Below are 23,589 nucleotides of genomic sequence, written 5' to 3'. Positions count from 1 at the left end.
TCGAGAATCTTTGATGTGATACCCACTCCACCAGGTAACCTACGCTAGTTACAGTGATAATTAATAACTATATATTCATTGTATCTTCATTATGTAAACAGGCTATTTGTAAGCTTTGATTTATAAATGTGTTTCCTTGCACAATATATCGCACTGAAATTATGTAAAAAGCAATGTTATAAAAGCAGTCTCGAGTCGGGGATAAATGAAACATTAGTTCAACCCACAAGTGTAATGTAGCTATACGTATCTTTCATTGTTGGAAACATGAAATTGTAGTGTAATCGTTTTCGACTTTAAACTCGTTGTCATAGGAAACTATAGAACTAACGAAAGTTCGGTCTAAGGCGGGTAAGATGTTTTGGAGTCGCCATTTTTATGTTGTAAATCCCGCTATAAGACTTTTGATTTACATGACATTTTAGTAAAGCAGGGAACTAACCAGCGTTTTAAATGATTTAAGATCTTGAAGATACGTCAGTATGTAACTCAACTTTGTCTTATTGAATACAGATCCGATAAACTTGCGGGTTTAACGGGTTCAAGTACCACAATATCTGAGAATGCTTTGTAACGAGAATTTGGATCTGTTTTCATATTTGACCTGTATCCATCACTTAGGCTTAAAGTTTATATCTAAAATCATTTTTAGGCCATTCAAAATTTTCATTTTAAAAATTGAAATACTCCTAAAAGTATATGAGTATGTCTGACTACGCACGTTAGATCGCTCCAAACCTGAGTTACTTGAAACGTCAGAATAGACTTTTGCCAATTTACGATCATTTAAATGAATTATGAAATGTCTTATTCCGAGTATGAAGGGTCCTCGAAAACGCATAATTAGGTGAAAACACATATATATGTTTAACGTATAACTGCTTAAAGCATTGCAAAAAATGTTTAACCTAAAATCATGCATGTTCATTTGCTCTAACTGATTTATTTATGAGGTTCCAACATGCATTTGCTTTTGCATGAAGTATAAGAGATAAACGTTTATCTAAACTAACCTTGTCTCTTATTAAACTGGCACAAATTTAACTGTTGTATTGAGAACCTCAAATCTCTCTCGGACGTTGATAATTGCTGCATTATGTGAGCACACAATGCAAACTTTGCTGATTAAAACAACTTTCTATATTCATTTACCTGCAATAGTTTCAATACACTTGTTACGTCCAGTCAAACGTGTCTATTCTTAATGGCCTTTATCGCATAAGACTCATCACTTCTGGTCATTTAATCGAAAGAGAGAAAAAAATTTTTTTATCTGATTTATGATGTGTTATATATCAAGCAAAATTCTAAATACAAAGAGTATATGTGATGATTCAATTATAAGATCGTATCACATTTTGGCTCGTGTTTTTGCCACTCGTAAAAATCTTATTTTCAATAATACGAACATACAATGGAAACAACGACATATCACAACGGAAACATAAAATAATACCGGTTCAATAGCGGATATTAACATGAGCGAGAGAACATAATTCGGCCTCAAATGTGTTAGTTTTGGATCTACTTGTTTGCATTAACATGGCGGGGAATCCATGTGACCAAATGGTAGGTTTCAGGGCAAGATGGCGTCACCAAAACGCTCGACTCGAGCCGTAAATCAAGGTAATCCATATAATTATAATACTTTCTTTAATTGTGAACGTTTTCACAAGACGCACTTGAAGTTGAAATCACATAGCGGTAAACGAAGAATTGATGAAAATATCGTATATTGTAGCTGGAACGCAACAATAAGACAGACGTCTCAAAAATGACGTCAGTGGTATATTTTAAAGACTCGTAGATTCAAAACTGTTCCGAATATTGAAAAAGTAAAAACAGTTCCTAACTGGGCGTATGGTTTTTTATACGTTTACCAATGTTCAGACATTTACTCGAAAATTCGCTCATAGTCGCGTTCCACCTTAAAGTTAGTAATGACTGGCTCCTTTAAAATATCTCATTAGAATTCTAATGAAGCATAACATTGTTAAACGTATCTTGTTTGTTTGTCGCATTTATTTGCCCTAACGTTTATAACAATACATATATTTTATTATATTATATATGTTGTATACATAAAATATTTGAACAGTATATAAAGTAAAGTATGTACTATGATTAATGATCAATGATCAACAATTCCATGCATTTTTAATACAGAAAACCAATACATTCAATCAATCAGGAGTTACCAAATTATTTATTATATCTCATTAGTCCACAAAGAAGAATTATTATTAACGAATTAGTTCTATAGATATTTTGACTGCCATGTTCTATTTTTGTAAAATGTGGTCATCCAGAACTATCTGTCTATGATTAAATCAGCCCCATTTGATACACGATAAACAAGATGGCAAAAGTGATGCTTAACAAAAGTCTCGTTATGATCATGAAGGCACCCGCCGCCTACATCTTAGGAAAGAACCTAAGAAGTTTCAAAACACAGTTGATTTTGATTTATTTAAAGCAGTGCAAATATAGGTTAAGCTGATACCATGAATTTTTAATTGCTCATATGAATATCTTCATGCGGTTCAGTTGTATGTTTGCCTGTGTGTGCAGTGTGAGACATAACGGTTCATTAGCATGATGTGTGAGACATTAACGTTACTGTTCGTGGAGTTTGCGACACGAACGTTTCTTATCATGAAGTGTAAAACATAAATGTTCCTTTGCAACCAGTGTGAGACAAAAACGTTTCTATGCATAGAATGTGAGACATAAGCATCCCTTGGCATGGGGTGTAAGACAAAAAGCGTTCCTTGTCATGGAGTGTGAGACATAAGCGTTCCTTGTCATGGAATGTGAGACATAAACGTTGCTTCTCATGGAGTGTGAGACATTAGCGTTGCTTTTAATGGAGCGTGAGACATCAGCGTTCCTTGGCATGGAGTGTGAGACATAAACATGTCTTGGCATGGATTGTGAGACATAAGCTTTCCTTGGCATGGTTTGTGAGACATAAGCGTTCCTTGTCATGGAGTGTGATACATAAGCGTTCCTTGGCATGGAGTGTGAGACATAAGCACCTTGGCATGGAGTGTGAGACATAAGCGTTGCGTTTAGCATTTCAAAATATCACATTTGTCATCTTCTTCATTTGAAACTCGAACTTTTTAGCACCTTTAAATGTATGCTAACGCAACTCTGACTGCAGTCGAGTTAGATATAGTGTGGAATATATTAAATGATTTAGTACTTAAACGAACTTTCAAATGACTGATGCTTGCATTGATTTTCTGTTCGCAAAACGAACTTAATCGAGTTATACAGCTACGTTTAGTCACCAATACCTTTAGGAGTTTCAGGGTTTACGAAAGTGGGTTTGGAAGAACCGCTAACATTTGGTGTGCTCCGTTCAATCCGTTCTCTGTTGTCAGGATCTGTAAGTGTACTATAAATGTTAATATTTAAAGACAGAATAATAATTTAGTTCTCATTTTAAAAAAAAACATGGAATTATATTGTCACTATACAGTACAAAGTAAGAGACATAAAATAAAATAACATTGGTAACAATATTGAATATTTTCAAGTTGTATTTTCAGCTGTTTCGAAGTAAAGAAAACAACCTCTTCCTTTAAGTCCTTTAACATTTTCGAAAATAAATCTGATATATCGAAGTTATTATATAACTTATGTTTGACACAAAAACTTTAATTGGTATTGTATTGGTGCTTGTAGATAAACCCGACTCTATGGTCTCTATTAACATTGTAAAAGAAAGGACTCGACCTAAATTTGTGGCTGCATAAATACTTTTAAGTTCTTGTATTATTGATATACCATTGTTGCCACTTTTAACAATTATACGGTTTATTTCATATAGATGACAAATATTTAACACTTAATGTGATATTGTGTGTTTCTGCTTTAATATCTAATGCTTCAGTACAGTAAGAAAAAAATGAGTTGTTTTACATAATTATTTCTTTATAAGGTAGTGAGTTTTTTTAGAAAAAATCAATAACTTAATTTCAGTTAAAAGATATCTCAATTAAGAAGTACAGAAATTACCAATGAATAATTTTTTTGAATATAGTCTTAGTATAACAATGCACATGAAAAATATAAATATCAACGAAATTTATGGACATAAAAACATCAGTGATTTTAGTATATATCTACACATCATAGTCAACCGCTCCTGTTATGTAGACACTTAATACCTTAGCGAACTAATATCGAGCATTTCTCTAAGCACTCTGTGTTCGAATTAAAATTTTGTTTTCACCCATAACACCTAAATCACTAGGTCAAGGGGCATGGCTAGGGCCAATTTCAAGTACTTCCACCAAGGATGTTTTAAAAACTGTCGGACTTGTGGAACAGGGGTTGAGTATGGAAAGGATGCAACTGAACACATTAGGTAAATAAATAAGGTGGGAAAAAAACTGGAGATTTGCACTTGCTAATATCAAAACGTTATTTTAGAACAACCAAATGTTATGTTAATTTGTCTGAATAAAATTTGCATAGGTAACCGTTTCAAATAAAGTCAAATGAATATCTAGATCAAGTTTAGAGATACATCAAAGTACTGTACACTTTTGTCAGAAAGTTTGTAAACAGTGTATATCTAAGTCATGATCATAATTTTGCCCAGTTCTTAGCTTCCACCACTGACTCATTACATCTATTACTAATAAAGGCAGAGTATACAGTACTTATTAAAGTATACTCATCTTGGGACCGTACGAGACGTTTAAAAAAAGTTTATCATTAAAGAATTTGCATGCTTTTATCTATTTTATATAATATATGTGTTTAAAAAGGCGAATATAGTTTGTTGTTTGACAGTCTCTAACTCCAAATCTATCAATCGACAATCTTTGATGTGATACCCACTCCACCAGGTAACCTACGCTAGTTATAATGATAATTAATAACTATATATTCATTGTATCTTAATTATGTAAACAGGCTCTTTGTTAGCTTTGATTTATAAATGTGTTTCCTTGCACAATATATCGCACTTAAATTATGTAAAAAACAATGTTATAAAAGCAGTCTCGAGTCGGGGATAAATGAAACATTAGCTCAACCCACAAGTGTAATATAAGGATACGTATCTTTCATTGTTGGAAGCATGAAATTGTAGTGTAATCGTTTTCGACTACAAATTAAATTTCAACTCGTTGTCATAGGAAACTATAGAACTAACGAAAGTTCGGTCTAAGGCGGGTAAGATGTTGTGGAGTCGCCTTTTGTATGTTGTAAATCACGCTATAAGACTTTTGATTTACATGACAATTTGGTAAAGCAGGGAACTAACCAGCGTTTTTAATGATTTAAGATCTTGAAGATACGTCAGTATGTAACTCAACTTTGTCTTATTGAATACAGATCCGATAAACTTGCGGGTTTAACGGGTTAAAGTACCACAATGTCTGAGAATGCTTTGTAATGAGAATTTGGATCTGTTTTCATTTTTGGCCTGTATCCATCACTTAGGCTTTAAGTTTATATCTAAAATCATTTTTAGGCCATTCAAAATTTTCATTTTAAAAATCGAAATACTCCTAGAAGTATATGAGTCTGTCTGACTACGCACGTAAGATCGCTCCAAACCTGAGTTACTTGAAACGTCAGAATAGACTGTTGCCTATTTACGATCATTTAAATGAATTATGAAATGTGTTATTCCGAGTATGAAGAGTCCTCAAAAACCTATATTTAGGTGAAAACACAAATATATGTTTGACGTATAACTGCTTAAAGCATTGCAAAAAATGTTTAACCTAAAATCATGCATGTTCATTTGCTCTAACTGATTTATTTATGAGGTTCCAACATGTATTTGCTTAGCATAAAGTGTGAGAGATAAACGTTTCTTTAAAATAACCTTGTCTCTTATTAAACTGGCACAAATATAACAATTGAATTGAGAACCTCAAATCTCTCTCGGACGTTGATAATTGCTGCATCATGTGAGCACACAATACAAACTTTGCTGATTAAAACAACTTTCTATATTCATTTACCTGCAATAGTTTCAATACATTTGTTACGTCCAGTCAAACGTGCCTATTCTTAAAGGCGTTTATCGCATAAAACTCATCACTTCTGGTCATTACATCGAAAGAGGGAAAAAAAGGTTTTTTTTATCTTATTTAATGATGTGTAATATATCAAGAGAAATTCTGAATACATCGAGGATATGTGATGATTTCATTATAAGAATGTATCACGTTTTTGCTCGTGGTTTGGCCACTCGTAAAAATCTTTTTTTCAATAATACGAACTTACACTGAAAACAACGACATATCACAAATTTGGACTCAAATGTGTTAGTTTTGGAGCTACTTGTTGTATTAAGGATGTATCGAATTCTCGTTGTCTTAAAATATTTACCGAGGTCCCGACGACTTCGATACAACGGTCAACGACTGTATCTTAATTTACCTTTCCAAATATCTCCTTTTTTAAATCCCGTAGGACGTCTATTACGCTAAATTTTGATCGTCGAAGACGCAGACTGTCTTTCCGGCTTGACGAGGAATCGTTTATGATTCACTCTTGTTTTAGTGAAAACATTTCCTTAACATTCATCAATACACTTTCATTGAAACATTTATGGTCCAAATTATATAACAGTTAATGCATTATTTGTTTGTTTGTTTTAAAATTAAATACGACATGAATAAATTTACCGAATTACACTGCGCACCACATACTGCGTGAATATTTGAGTGATTGGCATTTTTAGTAAACCAAATGGGGATTTACATTGGAATAATTGCTTATTTGTGTCAAGTTTGATTTTTTTTTCAATAGTAAAAAGCTTTATGATATATTGGTATTTAATCACACTTTTAGTCGGGGAACAGTGAAACTCAGAGGTTTTGTTTTCTACAGAAAAAGGAAAGATCACTCCAGGTTTACATTTGACTTGTGGTGGGATTTATTTATCAGATACTTATAGTGTGAATGTTCCGGGAAGTTCTTCTAACAAAGCCAGTCGAAAATATATTATATCCATGGTTAAACATCGAATTTATATTCAAGCATTTTTTTCGTCTCTCATGTTCTGTATGAAAGCAAATGTTTGAGGTTTCAGCTTCAATAATACGTTGGAAACCCCCTAGAATATTTCCCTGATGAATGGCAAGTTATATTTATTAAAAAAACATTTTTTTATTTAAACATGTGCAATACGTTTTTGAAAATAAAATTGTTATGTTTGACATAATTCAAACTTCTTCAAGAGCGAGGTTCTCCATTTTCGTCAAAGGGAAGTAACTTAAATTTAAGTAAATAAAAGCAGTAGTTTTAAAGTTGAATTTTTCACTCCTTTGTTTGCAGTGAAAATATAAATGTTCTTTTTTCACAGATTGGACTCCATATTTCACCGAACGTATGAAAGCCAGAGTTCAAACCTTTTTCATCCAGATACTATGCTTACCATGGTCATGGCTGTGTCTACTCGATTCTGACAAATAAATTAAATCTACCAACTACAGAATTCTATGCAATATAACCCTGAAACTCATGTATCCTGCAACCAAAAACTACAGGTACTCTGTGGCTACACTCAAATACAAATTTAGGGGTAATGTCCATACACAATTAGGACCAAGTTGTAGTTTCAATATTTGAACTTATATTGTAGTTAGGATTTCCTAGGTAAAATGCTAGGGGGGGGGGGTGTATAATTTATTAAATAATAATTACAATAAACGTTTAAGTAAGAATCTATTTTGAATATTGATTACCTTCAACTTCAATGTAATCGTTTTTGGAATGACTGCTATTTGAAGAACCACATTGTCCATCGGAATATTCCCCCTCAATGTCTGCAAGAATAATATTATTCTTGATAATTTTCCTTCGGGTAATAAGGGAAAAACGAAAACATTTAAACAAAATATATTCTAAGCTTTTTTAGCAATGCAATCTTCTTTGTTTGAACTTTTTGCGATACTAACCCAACGCCTTATTAATTGAGAGAATACTATGCTATATTCTTATGAGTTGCAAACATATTCAGAATAATTTGTCATTCACTTGGACCAAAGTACAATAAACCTGCATTTAAATGAACCGAATCGTTTGTAGAAGTAAATCAAAGTTTCTGAAGTGTACAAGAACTGCATTTAATAGTAACGTGATTGGGACAAGAACTAATTCTACATTTAAACATTACAAAGCAACAGTTATCACATGACACTACTGCTGGTAATCGAACTAAGCTTAAACAGGTTTCACGATCAATGCTGGCAAGAAAACCAACACTATTCAAAGATGAATATGGTTGAATATCCAATGATGGTTATGTGAAAAGTGCATTGTTTTGCCGATCTAAAATAAATTCGTTTAAGGCAAAATGTTAGTAATGACTGGCTCCTTTCAAATATCTCATTAAAATTCTAATGAAACCTAACATTGTTAAACGTATCTTGTTTCTTTGTCGCATTTATTTGCCCTATAGTGTTTAACTATACATATATGTGACGACGTAAGTAGAAAGGGGTACAAAGTCGGCAATTTCAATTTTGAGAAAAACGTGTTTAAAGTTTTGTTAATTTATTTCACTGACTTTAATTAATATAAGTCACCATTTCTTTGTTAGATTTATTAAATTTAACGTAAAACAAATGTTTAAATCGCATCTATAAAATATTAATTTTCTCCGACAACGATGTTACCGATAGCGACGAGTTATAATAACAACCGAGTTATCTCCCTTCAGCATATATACGTTACTTCCGTTTGGTAATTGACAAACGAAATATTTTGAAACAATTACGTTTTTTGTCTACATTTACTGCTTATGGATGATGCTTCTGTCGAGTTTTGACAGGTAAATATCATTGCAGTTGTATAAATTTAATATTAAGCTTTGTAATGTTTAAATGATATATAAAAAGCCTAAAGTATTCGTAAATTGTCATAAACCCGGAAGTAAACAAATGGCTTGAACTGGCGATTGTTTTTAATTTCCATACAACATTGAACATAATAAGAATGAATTTTCTGTAATTATATAAATTTCTCATCATATCGAGTTATTTGTTTTTGTAGTCAGTGGAGTTCAGTGTTCCCGATGGACTTGTCAACAGCACTGATGACATTTTGATAAGGATTTGTGTAACTTATGACTGACCTTCATTTACTAGAATCACTCAACCTGACCATGACAACACTGTAGATAATTGTGATATGTTTATAAGTTTTGATAGGCTGCCAGGCTTCTTCATCCATCATGCCAACGAGACTGGTCCAAAAGTGTTCAAAACTTTGACAGAAATGCGGTGTCATCGTAGTTCGGAGTATGTGCATAGCACTCAGGTACATTTCAGTTATTTATGACTTAAGTTCACAAATTAGTAAACGGTTATTAATAAACCGTTTTTAATTGACAGTTTTTTCAAAGCAAGGGGAATATTTGTAGTTGCACACATGACAACCTTATGACACGTAATCAGAAGACATATTGTGTAATACAGAATAATTTACTGGTTTCCATATTTCATTTTTAAATCATGCAATATTTCAGATAAACAAAAATACATAAATGTATGAAATAAAATAGGGATTGTTAGTACTGCGTTTTGATCGGGGAGGTTGTATTCGACTCAAGTGGAATTTTGCAGATTCGGTTCAAAATCTGCAAGAATCCACCAGAGTCGAAAACGACACTCAAGATCAAAATGCAGGACTAATAACCCTTTTATTATATAAATATATTTTATGCAGGTTAGATCACTTAAAAGCCACATGTTTTTATAATAAATGGCATTTTTATGACGCACTATTTTGTTTTATGATGTCATTTTAACATAGCGCAACAATACTTGTTATGAGGTGCATCACAAGAGTGGAATATGGCCGTATTTTACTGGAATGGAATACTGACCACCATATTTTGCTATATGTATTATGTGTGGATTTATGATGGGTATATAATAAATATGTGTATCAAATATTGCAGGACAACAAGCAGTTTATTTGTTTGATGAGACTGAATTGCCGAGGAAGGGAGCAGACACTGTTGTAAACATGATGATCACTACTTCAAGTACCATGGTGTGGAGAAGAAAAGCCGAAATTGGTCCATGAAAAAGCAGGTAGATAATAAAATTTCACATTAATCCCTATAGTAGAGTACTTTAAAGTTGAACATACTTACATAACAGAATTGAGCCTTAGATTTTTAAGAGTATTCACTTAAGTGTTTGCCTTTTTGTTGTTGTCAGTTACATGTAAAAAAATAACCTTTGCCATAACTTAATAACTGTTGAAACTGATCAGGTAGAACTTTGCATACCTGTTGCCAAAGGAAATATGCATATGTGAACATTGATAAGTATGTAATTTCTATATTACATTTCAATTTCTAACAATGTTAAAAAAATAAACGCTGTTTTAAATAGTCAAGTAACTCCTCACATTTTCAAAACACTTGCATGATATCTTGATCTTTATATTAGCTTGTTGACTGAACAAAACATGATTTCTATCAATCCACACTTTCAGCAAACAATCCTGGCTTTGTGCAAACACAGATATGGTGTTGTTTACCTTGATAAAAACATTTATTTGCCCTAACGTTTTTAACTGTACATATATTCTGTTATATTATATATGTTGTATATATAAAATATTTGAACAGTATATAGAGTAAAGTATGTACTATGATAAATGATCAATGATCAATAATTCCATGCATCTTTTAATACAGAAAACCAATACATTCAATCAATCAGGAGTTACCAAATTATTCATTATATCTCATTAGTCCACAAAGAAGAATTATTATTAACGACTTAGTTCTATAGATATTTTGACTGCCATATTCTATTTTTGTAAAATGTGGTCATCAAGAACTATCTGTCTATGATTAATCCAGCCCCATTTGAAACACGATAAACAAGATGGCAAAAGTGATGCTTAACACAAGTCTCGTTCTGATCATAAAGGAACCCGCCGCCTACATCTTAAGAAAGAACCTAAGAAGTTTTAAAACACAATTGGTTTTGATTTGTTCAAAGCAGTGCAAAGAAGGATTAAGCTGAAACCATAAATTTCAAATTGCTTTAACAGATTTCTTCATGCGTTTCAGTCGTATGTTTGCTTGTGCAAGAAGTGTGAGACATAAACGTTACTGCGCCTTTAGTGTGCGACACGAACGTTCCTTATCAACCAGTGTGAGACAAAATCGTTCCTTGGCATAGAATGTGAGACATAAGCGTTCCTTGGCATGGAGTGTGAGGCATAAGCATTCCTTGGCATGGAGTGTAAGACATAAGCATTTCTTGGCATGGGGTGTAAGACATAAGCATTTCTTGGCATGGGGTGTAAGACATAAGCGTTTCTTGGCATGGAGTGTAAGGCATAAGCATTCCTTGGCATGGAGTGTGAGACATAAGCATTCCTTGGCATGGAATGTAAGACATAAGCATTCCTTGGCATGGAGTGTAAGACATAAGCATTCCTTGGCATGGAGTGTAAGACATAAGCATTTCTTGGCATGGAGTGTAAGACATAAGCATTCCTTGGCATGGGGTGTAAGATATAAGCATTTCTTGGCATGGAGTTTAAGACATAAGCATTCCTTGGCATGAAGTGTAAGATATAAGCATTCCCTGGCATGAAGTGTAAGCCATAAGCGTTTCTTGAAATGGAGTGTGAGGCACAAACGTGCCTATGAAGTTGCCACGTCTTGAAAAACAAACTGACAAACATTTAAAATAAACATTTAATGAATTGCGAACCTCAAAGCTTTAGGAAGTTGATAACTGATTCATACATGCGAGCTTACATAACAAAACTGTGCTATTTTTAATATGATTTTCACACAAATGTACATCTTCATTAAATTGTGATCCGCCCTGTCAAACGTTCAGACACTTTCTGACAATTTAGCGTCTGAAACTACCATTTTGAAACTTATTACAACGCAACCGACTGGACATGGTATGAAATAAAGAAATTATGTCTTTTTATTAATGCATTCAAACGTAATACATTGCATTCCATGTTTTTTGTAACATAACAAGCAACATTCATGAAAAAATAAAGTCTGTACCTTTTTTATCCTTGGCTTGACCCTTTTTAGTGTTTCCGCTGGCTAGAAGACCTTCCCAAAGGAAATTTTAAATTATGATTATTTCATGTTATAAGAATATTAACATGTGTGAGAGTGTGAAATAAACGTATCATTGAATGGAGTGAGAGGCATAAACGTTTTTAAACACTCCGTTTCTCTTAACTTACAGTCAACAATGTATTGAAAACGAACCTAATAGCACTCGTCCGTTGAATACTGTGACCAGTCACTACAAAACTTTGCTGATCCAAACAACCTACTTTATCCATAATGGTTCCAAATACATTTTTAGTACATTTCTTTCCGTCGAGTAAAACGTGCCGAAGCTGAATTGTTATTTAGCACCTACAAGTGCAAAACTTTGTAAGCGACATTTAATTTGTGTCACGTAATTTGTGTAATTAACTTGTTTAGCAAAATTCTGAATTCATAAAAGTCCAAACCGTGTTGCTCCTGATTATCATCATTTCCAAAGTCTTGTCTCTGTATCCGAGCTCCTGCAAGGAAATTAAAAAACAAACAACGTTTTATGCTTGTTACTCAATATGATATGTGATAGAAACGTACCAACGAAATGTGTCTACATATTAAGAATCAGGTTTGAGAGTTGAGGCGCAATCTACCCGCCACGTCTGAATGCATAGACTAGAGTGTCAATATGTGATATGCTAATAAGGTTTGGATTTTCTAGGTTAGATACTAGAGAGAGAGGACAACATAAATAAAACAGACTTACATAAAACCCGAGTTTAAATGTGAGATATCACTAATGAAACCGTTTTGGAAAGAGTTATCTAATGTATGGACCCTATGATATAAAATGAGCCTTTTTTAATCATAAGTAGGCTTTTTTACCAGTTTATCTCATTGGCATTGATTCTATGAAAAATTGGCATCAAAAACACTCACTTTATACCCCAACATTTCTATGTTGTTTTTTTTATAAATGCAATTTTTGCAAATATTTTGCAGTAGTAAAACTTAAAAAATGAAACCTTAAAACATCAAATCGGTCTTCGACTTCGAAGTGCGTAAGTAGCGTGATTAGAACAAAAAACAAAAATACACTACTACAAAACATTTTGAGGAGTAAGTGCTGGTTTAGGGGAAATGCATTTTTGGGCCAACTAATAAGATATATATTTGCCGTTGAAGGCAATTTAATATCTAATGGCTCATTTTAACATATTTATGTATAATATATATGGTATTGCACTAGCGTTTGTTGCACGTACCTTCTTTATCTGAACGTGCTGACATCCACTTTTTTTTCTTTTTTCCATGCTATTTAGAAATATAATTTTTTGAAATTATGTGTGTCTATAAAACTTCATTTTTTATGTCTTTCACACAATACATTTAAAAGAACTCATTTCATTATTACCTTGTAGTTATAAATTTGTTCATTGAAAAACTTGAAGTTACCTTGAAGCATATATATGTCAAATGCTTACAAGTCATGTTTTTATAACCACTGTTTCATTGGTGAACATCAGATTTAATTACTTGACATTTATTTCCAAGTAAAACTTAGAAGGTATGCCAATTAGACATTTCAAACGATTGAAACAGGGTTTCTTAGACTAACTCGAATATTTTAGCTGTTCTAACTACATATGCAAATTTATAACATAACTTACGGCACAAGAGTGATATAACCCCATGCAATATGTTTCATATATAACTAGTGTAATAACTATGCAAATTAGGTAACTGCATCACAGAAAAATGTATTTATACGCGCTGTCAAAAAACGTAAACAAACATCAGAAAGAATGTTTCAAAAGAAATCATGTTGGTCTCAAGAAACACAGCCCCACTATGAAAGGAATGGTGAAAAAGGCTGGGCTTAATCAAAGCAAACGACCCCTGATCACAGCACCAGAAAATACCTCGTCCAGGAATTGAATCATGAATGACAACAATGTTCCTGTGAACCAGATTATGCAAATATCGGGACACAAGAACATTGCATCTTTAAACAACCATAGCCACATAAAGCCAAATCAACACAGGAAATATCCAACATCCTATACTCCAGTGAAAGTACCTGAACAATGCTCAGTCTATGCACACAGTTCGCCAGCAATGCTCAAGTTCACACAGTCACTGATTCCACATGAAATCTCACTTTTTTGTTGGATTGTACAACAAATTTTTGGTGCTCCAATTCATGGATGTTACACTCATTGTTCATATCCATCAAAATGACAAAAATCCATGATGTAATCCAACAGCTAGAAAGTGAATTCGCACCATTGAAAGCGACTGAGACGCTGACTAATGGTCTTTTCAAACTTCAACCGCCAAGTGACATGTACACACTCGCGTGATTACTTATGACGTCACGCAGTTATGACATTGCTCTTATTATTGATTTGCTTGATTTAAATGGATTGAAATATGTATTCTTTTTTGTTTGTTTCTAAGTTTAACCTTTGAAAATCGGTTGATAATTGAGATATGAATTATGTTTTTTATTGTAAATAAAATGTTTTTCGGACTATTTTCTTTCCTGCGGATGCCTCATCCGCATGCCTCATCCTAATAGCACTCATGTAAATTCTTCGCTTTAGGACACGAGAATGTGTATTGAAGAAACAATTTGACCTAGATTTCGACTGTAATTGAGTTATGTTATAAATAGAATCTCAACTTCGATAGTATTTTGTATCAAATTTATTAAACTCGTCATTTAAAAACGGCAAAGCCACGTTTTTAAATGAACTCGTTTAATAAATTTGATACAAAATAAACACTCATTTGATATTCTCTATATATTACTCAGTGACTACATGTAGATTCGAATATCATCTCGAATATTTTAAATGATTGAGTATTCGCACCAACATCTCAATACAATTACTTTTGTTCGAACTAAAGCAAGTTATACAAACACTTTATGTCACTAATACTTGTAAATCCAAACCGGAACAACTGCTTACAGTGGGTTGAGCTTTTTCATTTGTAGACGTTTCTTTGTCAGGGCCTGCAAAGTGTACCATATTTTGTTATTGAATTTTACTGATGAAATACAGAAGCACACTTGATCGTCCAAATAAATGTAGAATACTATTTAAAGTTAATTGTTTATATCTTAAGGATGTTAATCCGAAAAGAAAAATACTATTTTACGTCGAAAGTTTACAGATAATTTCAAAAACACAGCTATGTATTTTGATTTCTACGGATTACCGATCCACATGTTCTGAATTTTAGATGACGCTCATGTGCGATAAATTAAATTCATAATAATATGTAACCTTCCTACAAGTTCATAATAATTTATGACCCTCTCACTTCAACAAACATTCAGCATCCTTCACAACCAATTTTCAAATTTTGTTGTTGAAACAAGAAAGCTATATTATTATTTTTTTTTTTATTGATATTTTAAAATGTAACTACCTAACACAGAAACAAAAAATAAAACATGTTAATCAAGTGACAAATCAAATATATTTCAGGTATCTAGTGGTTGCTATGGCAACATATTTTATAAAATGCGATGATAAATTCATTTTCTTGGCGGAATACTTTAAATATCTATACATGACGAACATCTTAAATCACATTACACAAAACGGGAGAAATACACACAGGCATGTAAAGAATAGTGTGGCATTATTTTTTAGTGCTTGCAATGACAGCAGGATGAAATAGAAAAATTGTTTTTAATACATTTTCTTAGTAAATGAATATAAAAAAAATAAATAACAGAATACTTTATACCAACACTTTACACAAATCAGGAGAAATAAAACTGAAGTTTAAAAAACAAGAATTTTGGGAGGTTAAATATAAAAGTCGAAATGACAATATCGTATTATTCTTCGCTGCAACAAATGTGTTCTTTGAACAAGACATTCTTATGTTGTTATATGTCAAATTGCGCTAACAATTCTACATAAGGCGACAATTTATTTGTAACTAGGACACATTTATAGAATAGCGTCCTTATGAGGAGTGAAAACAAAAAAGAAGCAACTACCGCTAAAATACAAAAATGATCAAATAGCAGTTTGGACACAAAAACATTTCTAATTATGTAACATATTTGCGTTAAAATGGGTAAAATTTAACAGAAAAAGTGCAATAATTGTGTACTTTTGTAAACTTTGCTAAACTCTCAAAATACCTATACATGTACATCTATAAACTGTTTGTTTATATAACTAAACAAGTTCTATGTGTGTTCACATTTCTCTTGCTAGTTTGAATTGACTTTGAAGGTCGTTAACATACAGTTTCACTAACATTTAAAAAGAGTGTGAAACCAGTGATAAACCTTTACCCATTTAGTAGGTTTATTAAACTGAGTAGTTATATGCATGACCACGAACATATATTTTGGATTACTAATGTTATCCCGTGCACGAATAACTTATTTCCGCAAATAAGTGTTTTGCAATACTACACCTGTTAACAACCTATTTTCTTAATTATAGATGATATCAATGTTGTATTTAATTGAAATTAATCAATATATAACTTGTAGTGTAAAATCAAATAAGCTATTCCTTTTTAAGAAGTAAAATATTTCGATACCTTAGTTTTTTAACGCATATTTTAAAGGAATAATGTTATGATAGTTTTTTTTCACAATTATTATAGCGAAAAAATAGATTTTGTCATTATAACATTGATATTTAAGAAAAACTTGTTGCAGGTTCAATTGAACGCTATATGACGCCTTTTTGAATCATTCTTTTAAATGTTTTTGACTTTTACGTTATTGTTATAAATACGTGTGCCCCTTATTAAATGTTAATTTCAGAGCAAAACATAAACCACCCCAGTAGCCGGTTGAAAAATGTTACTTTGGAAGTCATAACCATGACAAATCTAAAAGTGCAAACCAACAGGGCACACGGATTATATATCGCTTGTTACATAATCATATGCGCAACCCGATCCGTTTGATAAGTGAGCTTATTTTGGATAGCTTACAAGCATGATTTCTTTCCTATGCATGGAGTGTGAGACATAATTATTCCTTTGCATGGAGCGTGAGACATTAACGTTCCTTTGCATAAATTGTGAGTCATAAACGGTCCTTTGCATGGAGTATGAGACATAAACGTTCCTTTGCAAGGAGTATAAGACATAAACGTTCCATTGCATGGAGTCATAGACATAAACGTTCCTTTGCTTGGAGTATGACACATAAACCTTCCTTTCCATGGAGTCTGAGACATAAACGTTCAGTTGCATGGAGTCTGAGACATAAACGTTCAGTTGCATGGAGTCTGAGACATGAACGTTCCTTTCCATGGCCTGTGAGACAAACACGTTTCTTTGCATTGAGTATGATACATAAATGTTCCTTTGCAGTTAGTGAGACACATACACGTTCCTTTGCATGGATTATGAGGCATAAACGACCATTCGCATGGAGTATGAGACATAACTGTTCCCTAGCATTTAGTATGAGGCATAAGCGTTCCTTTACATAGAGTATGAGAAATTAAGGTTCCAATGCATGAATAATGTGGCATAAACGACCATTTGCATGGAGTATGAGACAAAAATGTTGTTTACATTGAGTATGAGACATTAACGTTCCTGCATGGAGAGTGAGGCATAAACGACCATTTGCATTGATTATGATACATAAATGTTCCTTTGCATTGAGGGAGAGACAAACACGTTCCTTTGCATGGAGTATGCAACATAAACGTTACTTTGCATGAGAGGTGAGACATAAACGTCCATTCACATTGAGTATGAGGCATAAATGTTCCTTTACATGAAGTATGTGGCATATATGTTTTTTTGCATGAAATAGGAGACATTGACGTTCATTTGCATGGTGCATAAGACATACACGTTCCTTTGCATGGAGTATGTGGCATAAACGTTCATTTGCATGGAATGTGAGACATAAACGTTCGTTTGCATTTAGTTTGAGACATAATTGTTCATTGCATTTAGTGTAAGACATAACGTTTAAAAGTTCTTTTGCATTTAGAGTTAGACATAAACGTTCCTTTGCATTAAGTATGAGAAATACACGTTCCTTTGCATTGAGTATGAGGCATAAATGTGCCTTTGCATGGAGTATGAGACATAAATGCTCCTTTGCATTAAGTAAGAAGCATACATGTTTCTTTGCATTAAGTATGAGACATAAACGTTTCTTTGCATTTAGTATGAGACATAAACATTTATTAGCATGGAAGGTGAGACACAAACGCTCCTTTGCATGGAGTATGAGAGATATACATTCATTTGCATGAAGTATGAGACATAAACGTTCATTTGCATGCAGTCTGAGACATAAACGGTCCTTTGCATGGAGTATGAGACATAAACACTCCTTTGCATGGAGTATGAGACATAAACGTTCCCTTGCATGGAGTATGAGACATAAACGTTCCTTTGCATGGAGTATGAGGCATACATGTTCCTTTGCATGGAGTATGAGACATAAACGTTCCCTTGCATTGAGTATGAGATATACACGTTCCTTTGCATTGAGTGTGAGACATAAACGTTCCTTTGTTTGGAGTATTAGGTATAAAAGATCATTTGCATTGGGTGTGAGGCATAAATGTTCCTTTACATGAAGTATGTGGCATATATGTTTTTTTGCATGAAATAGGAGACATTGACGTTCATTTGCATGGTGCATAAGACATACACGTTCCTTTGCATGGAGTATGTGGCATAAACGTTCATTTGCATGGAATGTGAGACATAAACGTTCGTTTGCATTTAGTTTGAGACATAATTGTTCATTGCATTTAGTGTAAGACATAACGTTTAAAAGATCTGTTGCATTTAGAGTTAGACTTAAACGTTCCTTTGCATTAAGTATGAGAAATACACGTTCCTTTGCATTGAGTATGAGGCATAAATGTGCCTTTGCATGGAATATGAGACATAAATGTTCCTTTGCATTAAGTAAGAAGCATACATGTTTCTTTGCATTAAGTATCAGACATAAACATTTCTTTGCATTTAGTATGAGACATAAACATTTATTAGCATGGAAGGTGAGACACAAACGCTCCTTTGCATGGAGTATGAGACATAAACACTCCTTTGCATGGAGTATGAGACATAAACGTTCCCTTGCATGGAGTATGAGACATAAACATTCCTTTGCATGGAGTATGAGGCATACATGTTCCTTTGCATGGAGTATGAGACATAAACGTGCCCTTGCATTGAGTATGAGATATACACGTTCCTTTGCATTGAGTGTGAGACATAAACGTTCCTTTGTTTGGAGTATTAGGTATAAAAGATCATTTGCATTGGGTGTGAGGCATAAATGTTCCTTTACATGAAGTATGTGGCATATATGTTTTTTTTGCATGAAATAGGAGACATTGACGCTCATTTGCATGGTGCATAAGACATACACGTTCCTTTGCATGGAGTATGTGGCATAAACGTTCATTTGCATGGAATGTGAGACATAAACGTTCGTTTGCATTTAGTTTGAGACATAATTGTTCATTGCATTAAGTGTAAGACATAACGTTTAAAAGTGTTTTTGCATTTAGAGTTAGACATAAACGTTCCTTTGCATTAAGTATGAGAAATACACGTTCCTTTGCATTGAGTATGAGGCATAAATGTGCCTTTGCATGGAGTATGAGACATAAATGTTCCTTTGCATTAAGTAAGAAGCATACATGTTTCTTTGCATTAAGTATGAGACATAAAAATTTCTTTGCATTTAGTATGAGACATAAACATTTATTAGCATGGAAGGTGAGACACAAACGCTCCTTTGCATGGAGTATGAGTGATATACGTTCATTTGCATGAAGTATGAGACATAAACGTTCATTTGCATGCAGTCTGAGACATAAACGGTCCTTTGCATGGAGTATGAGACATAAACACTCCTTTGCATGGAGTTTGAGACATAAACGTTCCCTTGCATGGAGTATGAGACCTAAACGTTCCTTTGCATGGAGTATGAGGCATACATGTTCCTTTGCATGGAGTATGAGACATAAACGTTCCCTTGCATTGAGTATGAGATAAACACGTTCCTTTGCATTGAGTGTGAGACATAAACGTTCCTTTGTTGGGAGTATTAGGTATAAAAGATCATTTGCATTGGGTGTGAGGCATAAATGTTCCTTTACATGAAGTATGTGGCATATATGTTGTTTTTTTTGCATGAAATAGGAGACATTGACGTTCATTTGCATGGTGCATAAGACATACACGTTCCTTTGCATGGAGTATGTGGCATAAACGTTCATTTGCATGGAATGTGAGACATAAACGTTCGTTTGCATTTGGTTTGAGACATAATTGTTCATTGCATTTAGTGTAAGACATAACGTTTAAAAGTTCTTTTGCATTTAGAGTTAGACATAAACGTTCCTTTGCATTAAGTATGAGAAATACACGTTCCTTTGCATTGAGTATGAGGCATAAATGTGCCTTTGCATGGAGTATGAGACATAAATGCTCCTTTGCATTAAGTAAGAAGCATACATGTTTCTTTGCATTAAGTATGAGACATAAACGTTTCTTTGCATTTAGTATGAGACATAAACATTTATTAGCATGGAAGGTGAGACACAAACGCTCCTTTGCATGGAGTATGAGAGATATACATTCATTTGCATGAAGTATGAGACATAAACGTTCATTTGCATGCAGTCTGAGACATAAACGGTCCTTTGCATGGAGTATGAGACATAAACACTCCTTTGCATGGAGTATGAGACATAAACTTTCCCTTGCATGGAGTATGAGACATAAACGTTCCTTTGCATGGAGTATGAGACATAAATGTTCCTTTGCATTAAGTAAGAAGCATACATGTTTCTTTGCATTGAGTATGAGAAATAAACATTTCTTTGCGTTTAGTATGAGACATAAACATTTATTAGCATGGAAGGTGAGACACAAACGCTCCTTTGCATGGAGTATGAGAGATATACATTCATTTGCATGAAGTATGAGACATAAACGTTCATTTGCATGCAGTCTGAGACATAAACGGTCCTTTGCATGGAGTATGAGACATAAACACTCCTTTGCATGGAGTATGAGACATAAACGTTTCCTTGCATGGAGTATGAGACATAAACGTTCCTTTGCATGGAGTATGAGGCATACATGTTCCTTTGCATGGAGTATGAGACATAAACGTGCCCTTGCATTGAGTATGAGATATACACGTTCCTTTGCATTGAGTGTGAGACATAAACGTTCCTTTGTTTGGAGTATTAGGTATAAAATATCATTTGCATTGGGTGTGAGGCATAAATGTTCCTTTACATGAAGTATGTGGCATATATGATTTTTTGCATGAAATAGGAGACATTGACGTTCATTTGCATGGTGCATAAGACATACACGTTCCTTTGCATGGAGTATGTGGCATAAACGTTCATATTCATGGAATGTGAGACATAAACGTTCGTTTGCATTTAGTTTGAGACATAATTGTTCATTGCATTTAGTGTAAGACATAACGTTTAAAAGTTCTTTTGCATTTAGAGTTAGACATAAATGTTCCTTTGCATTAAGTATGAGAAATACACGTTCCTTTGCATTGAGTATGAGGCATAAATGTGCCTTTGCATGGAGTATGAGACATAAATGTTCCTTTGCATTAAGTAAGAAGCATACATGTTTCTTTGCATTAAGTATGAGACATAAACATTCCTTTGCATTTAGTATGAGACATAAACATTTATTAGCATGGAAGGTGAGACACAAACGCTCCTTTGCATGGAGTATGAGACATAAACACTCCTTTGCATGGAGTATGAGACATAAACGTTCCCTTGCATGGAGTATGAGACATAAACGTTCCTTTGCATGGAGTATGAGGCATACATGTTCCTTTGCATGGAGTATGAGACATAAACGTTCCCTTGCATTGAGTATGAGATATACACGTTCCTTTGCATTGAGTGTGAGACACAAACGTTCCTTTGTTTGGAGTATTAGGTATAAAAGATCATTTGCATTGGGTGTGAGGCATAAATGTTCCTTTACATGAAGTATGTGGCATATATGTTTTTTTTGCATGAAATAGGAGACATTGACGTTCATTTGCATGGTGCATAAGACATACACGTTCCTTTGCATGGAGTATGTGGCATAAACGTTCATTTGCATGGAATGTGAGACATAAACGTTCGTTTGCATTTAGTTTGAGACATAATTGTTCATTGCATTTAGAGTAAGACATAACGTTTAAAAGTTTTTTTTGCATTTAGAGTTAGACATAAACGTTCCTTTGCATGGTGCATAAGACATACACGTTCCTTTGCATTGAGTATGAGGCATAAACGTTCATATGCATGGAATGTGAGACATAAACGTTCGTTTGCATTTAGTTTGAGACATAATTGTTCATTGCATTTAGTGTAAGACATAACGTTTAAAAGTTCTTTTGCATTTAGAGTTAGACATAAATGTTCCTTTGCATTAAGTATGAGAAATACACGTTCCTTTGCATTGAGTATGAGGCATAAATGTGCCTTTGCATGGAGTATGAGACATAAATGTTCCTTTGCATTAAGTAAGAAGCATACATGTTTCTTTGCATTAAGTATGAGACATAAACATTTATTAGCATGGAAGGTGAGACACAAACGCTCCTTTGCATGGAGTATGAGACATAAACACTCCTTTGCATGGAGTATGAGACATAAACGTTCCCTTGCATGGAGTATGAGACATAAACGTTCCTTTGCATGGAGTATGAGGCATACATGTTCCTTTGCATGGAGTATGAGACATAAACGTTCCCTTGCATTGAGTATGAGATATACACGTTCCTTTGCATTGAGTGTGAGACACAAACGTTCCTTTGTTTGGAGTATTAAGTATAAAAGATCATTTGCATTGGGTGTGAGGCATAAATGTTCCTTTACATGAAGTATGTGGCATATATGTTTTTTTTGCATGAAATAGGAGACATTGACGTTCATTTGCATGGTGCATAAGACATACACGTTCCTTTGCATGGAGTATGTGGCATAAACGTTCATTTGCATGGAATGTGAGACATAAACGTTCGTTTGCATTTAGTTTGAGACATAATTGTTCATTGCATTTAGAGTAAGACATAACGTTTAAAAGTTTTTTTGCATTTAGAGTTAGACATAAACGTTCCTTTGCATTAAGTATGAGAAATACACGTTCCTTTGCATTGAGTATGAGGCATAAATGTGCCTTTGCATGGAGTATGAGACATAAATGTTCCTTTGCATTAAGTAAGAAGCATACATGTTTCTTTGCATTTAGTATGAGACATAAACATTTCTTTGCATTTAGTATGAGACATAAACATTTATTAGCATGGAAGGTGAGACACAAACGCTCCTTTGCATGGAGTATGAGAGATATACGTTCATTTGCATGAAGTATGAGACATAAACGTTCATTTGCATGCAGTCTGAGACATAAACGGTCCTTTGCATGGAGTATGAGACATAAACACTCCTTTGCATCGAGTATGAGACATAAACGTTCCCTTGCATGGAGTATGAGACATAAACGTTCCTTTGCATTGAGTATGAGGCATACATGTT

General features: G+C 33.7%; 1 protein-coding gene across 4 annotated transcripts in view; it reads right to left on the bottom strand.

The window, feature by feature from the left end:
* The window catches only part of LOC128238282 (delta-like protein 1), a 48,793-nt gene that overhangs the window by 8,292 nt on the left and 16,912 nt on the right, over positions 1-23,589 (bottom strand). Inside the window, exons 8-13 of one of the 4 annotated variants that reach the window (XM_052954022.1) lie at positions 14,977-15,050; positions 13,297-13,345; positions 12,505-12,558; positions 12,041-12,091; positions 7,725-7,805; positions 3,303-3,392 (exon numbers count right to left, since the gene is read on the bottom strand). In XM_052954022.1, the coding sequence (XP_052809982.1) occupies positions 3,303-3,392; positions 7,725-7,805; positions 12,041-12,091; positions 12,505-12,558; positions 13,297-13,345; positions 14,977-15,050 (399 nt within the window). The remainder of the gene's footprint in view (positions 1-3,302; positions 3,393-7,724; positions 7,806-12,040; positions 12,092-12,504; positions 12,559-13,296; positions 13,346-14,976; positions 15,051-23,589) is intronic. The other 3 variants (XM_052954023.1, XM_052954024.1, XM_052954025.1) reach the window with 3 other exon arrangements.

This window comes from Mya arenaria, chromosome 6 (genome assembly GCF_026914265.1).
Source record: "Mya arenaria isolate MELC-2E11 chromosome 6, ASM2691426v1".
NCBI classification, from domain to species: Eukaryota; Metazoa; Mollusca; class Bivalvia; order Myida; family Myidae; genus Mya; species Mya arenaria.
Note: the sequence above shows the minus strand (reverse complement) of the source record. Positions and strands in the feature narration are given on the sequence as shown.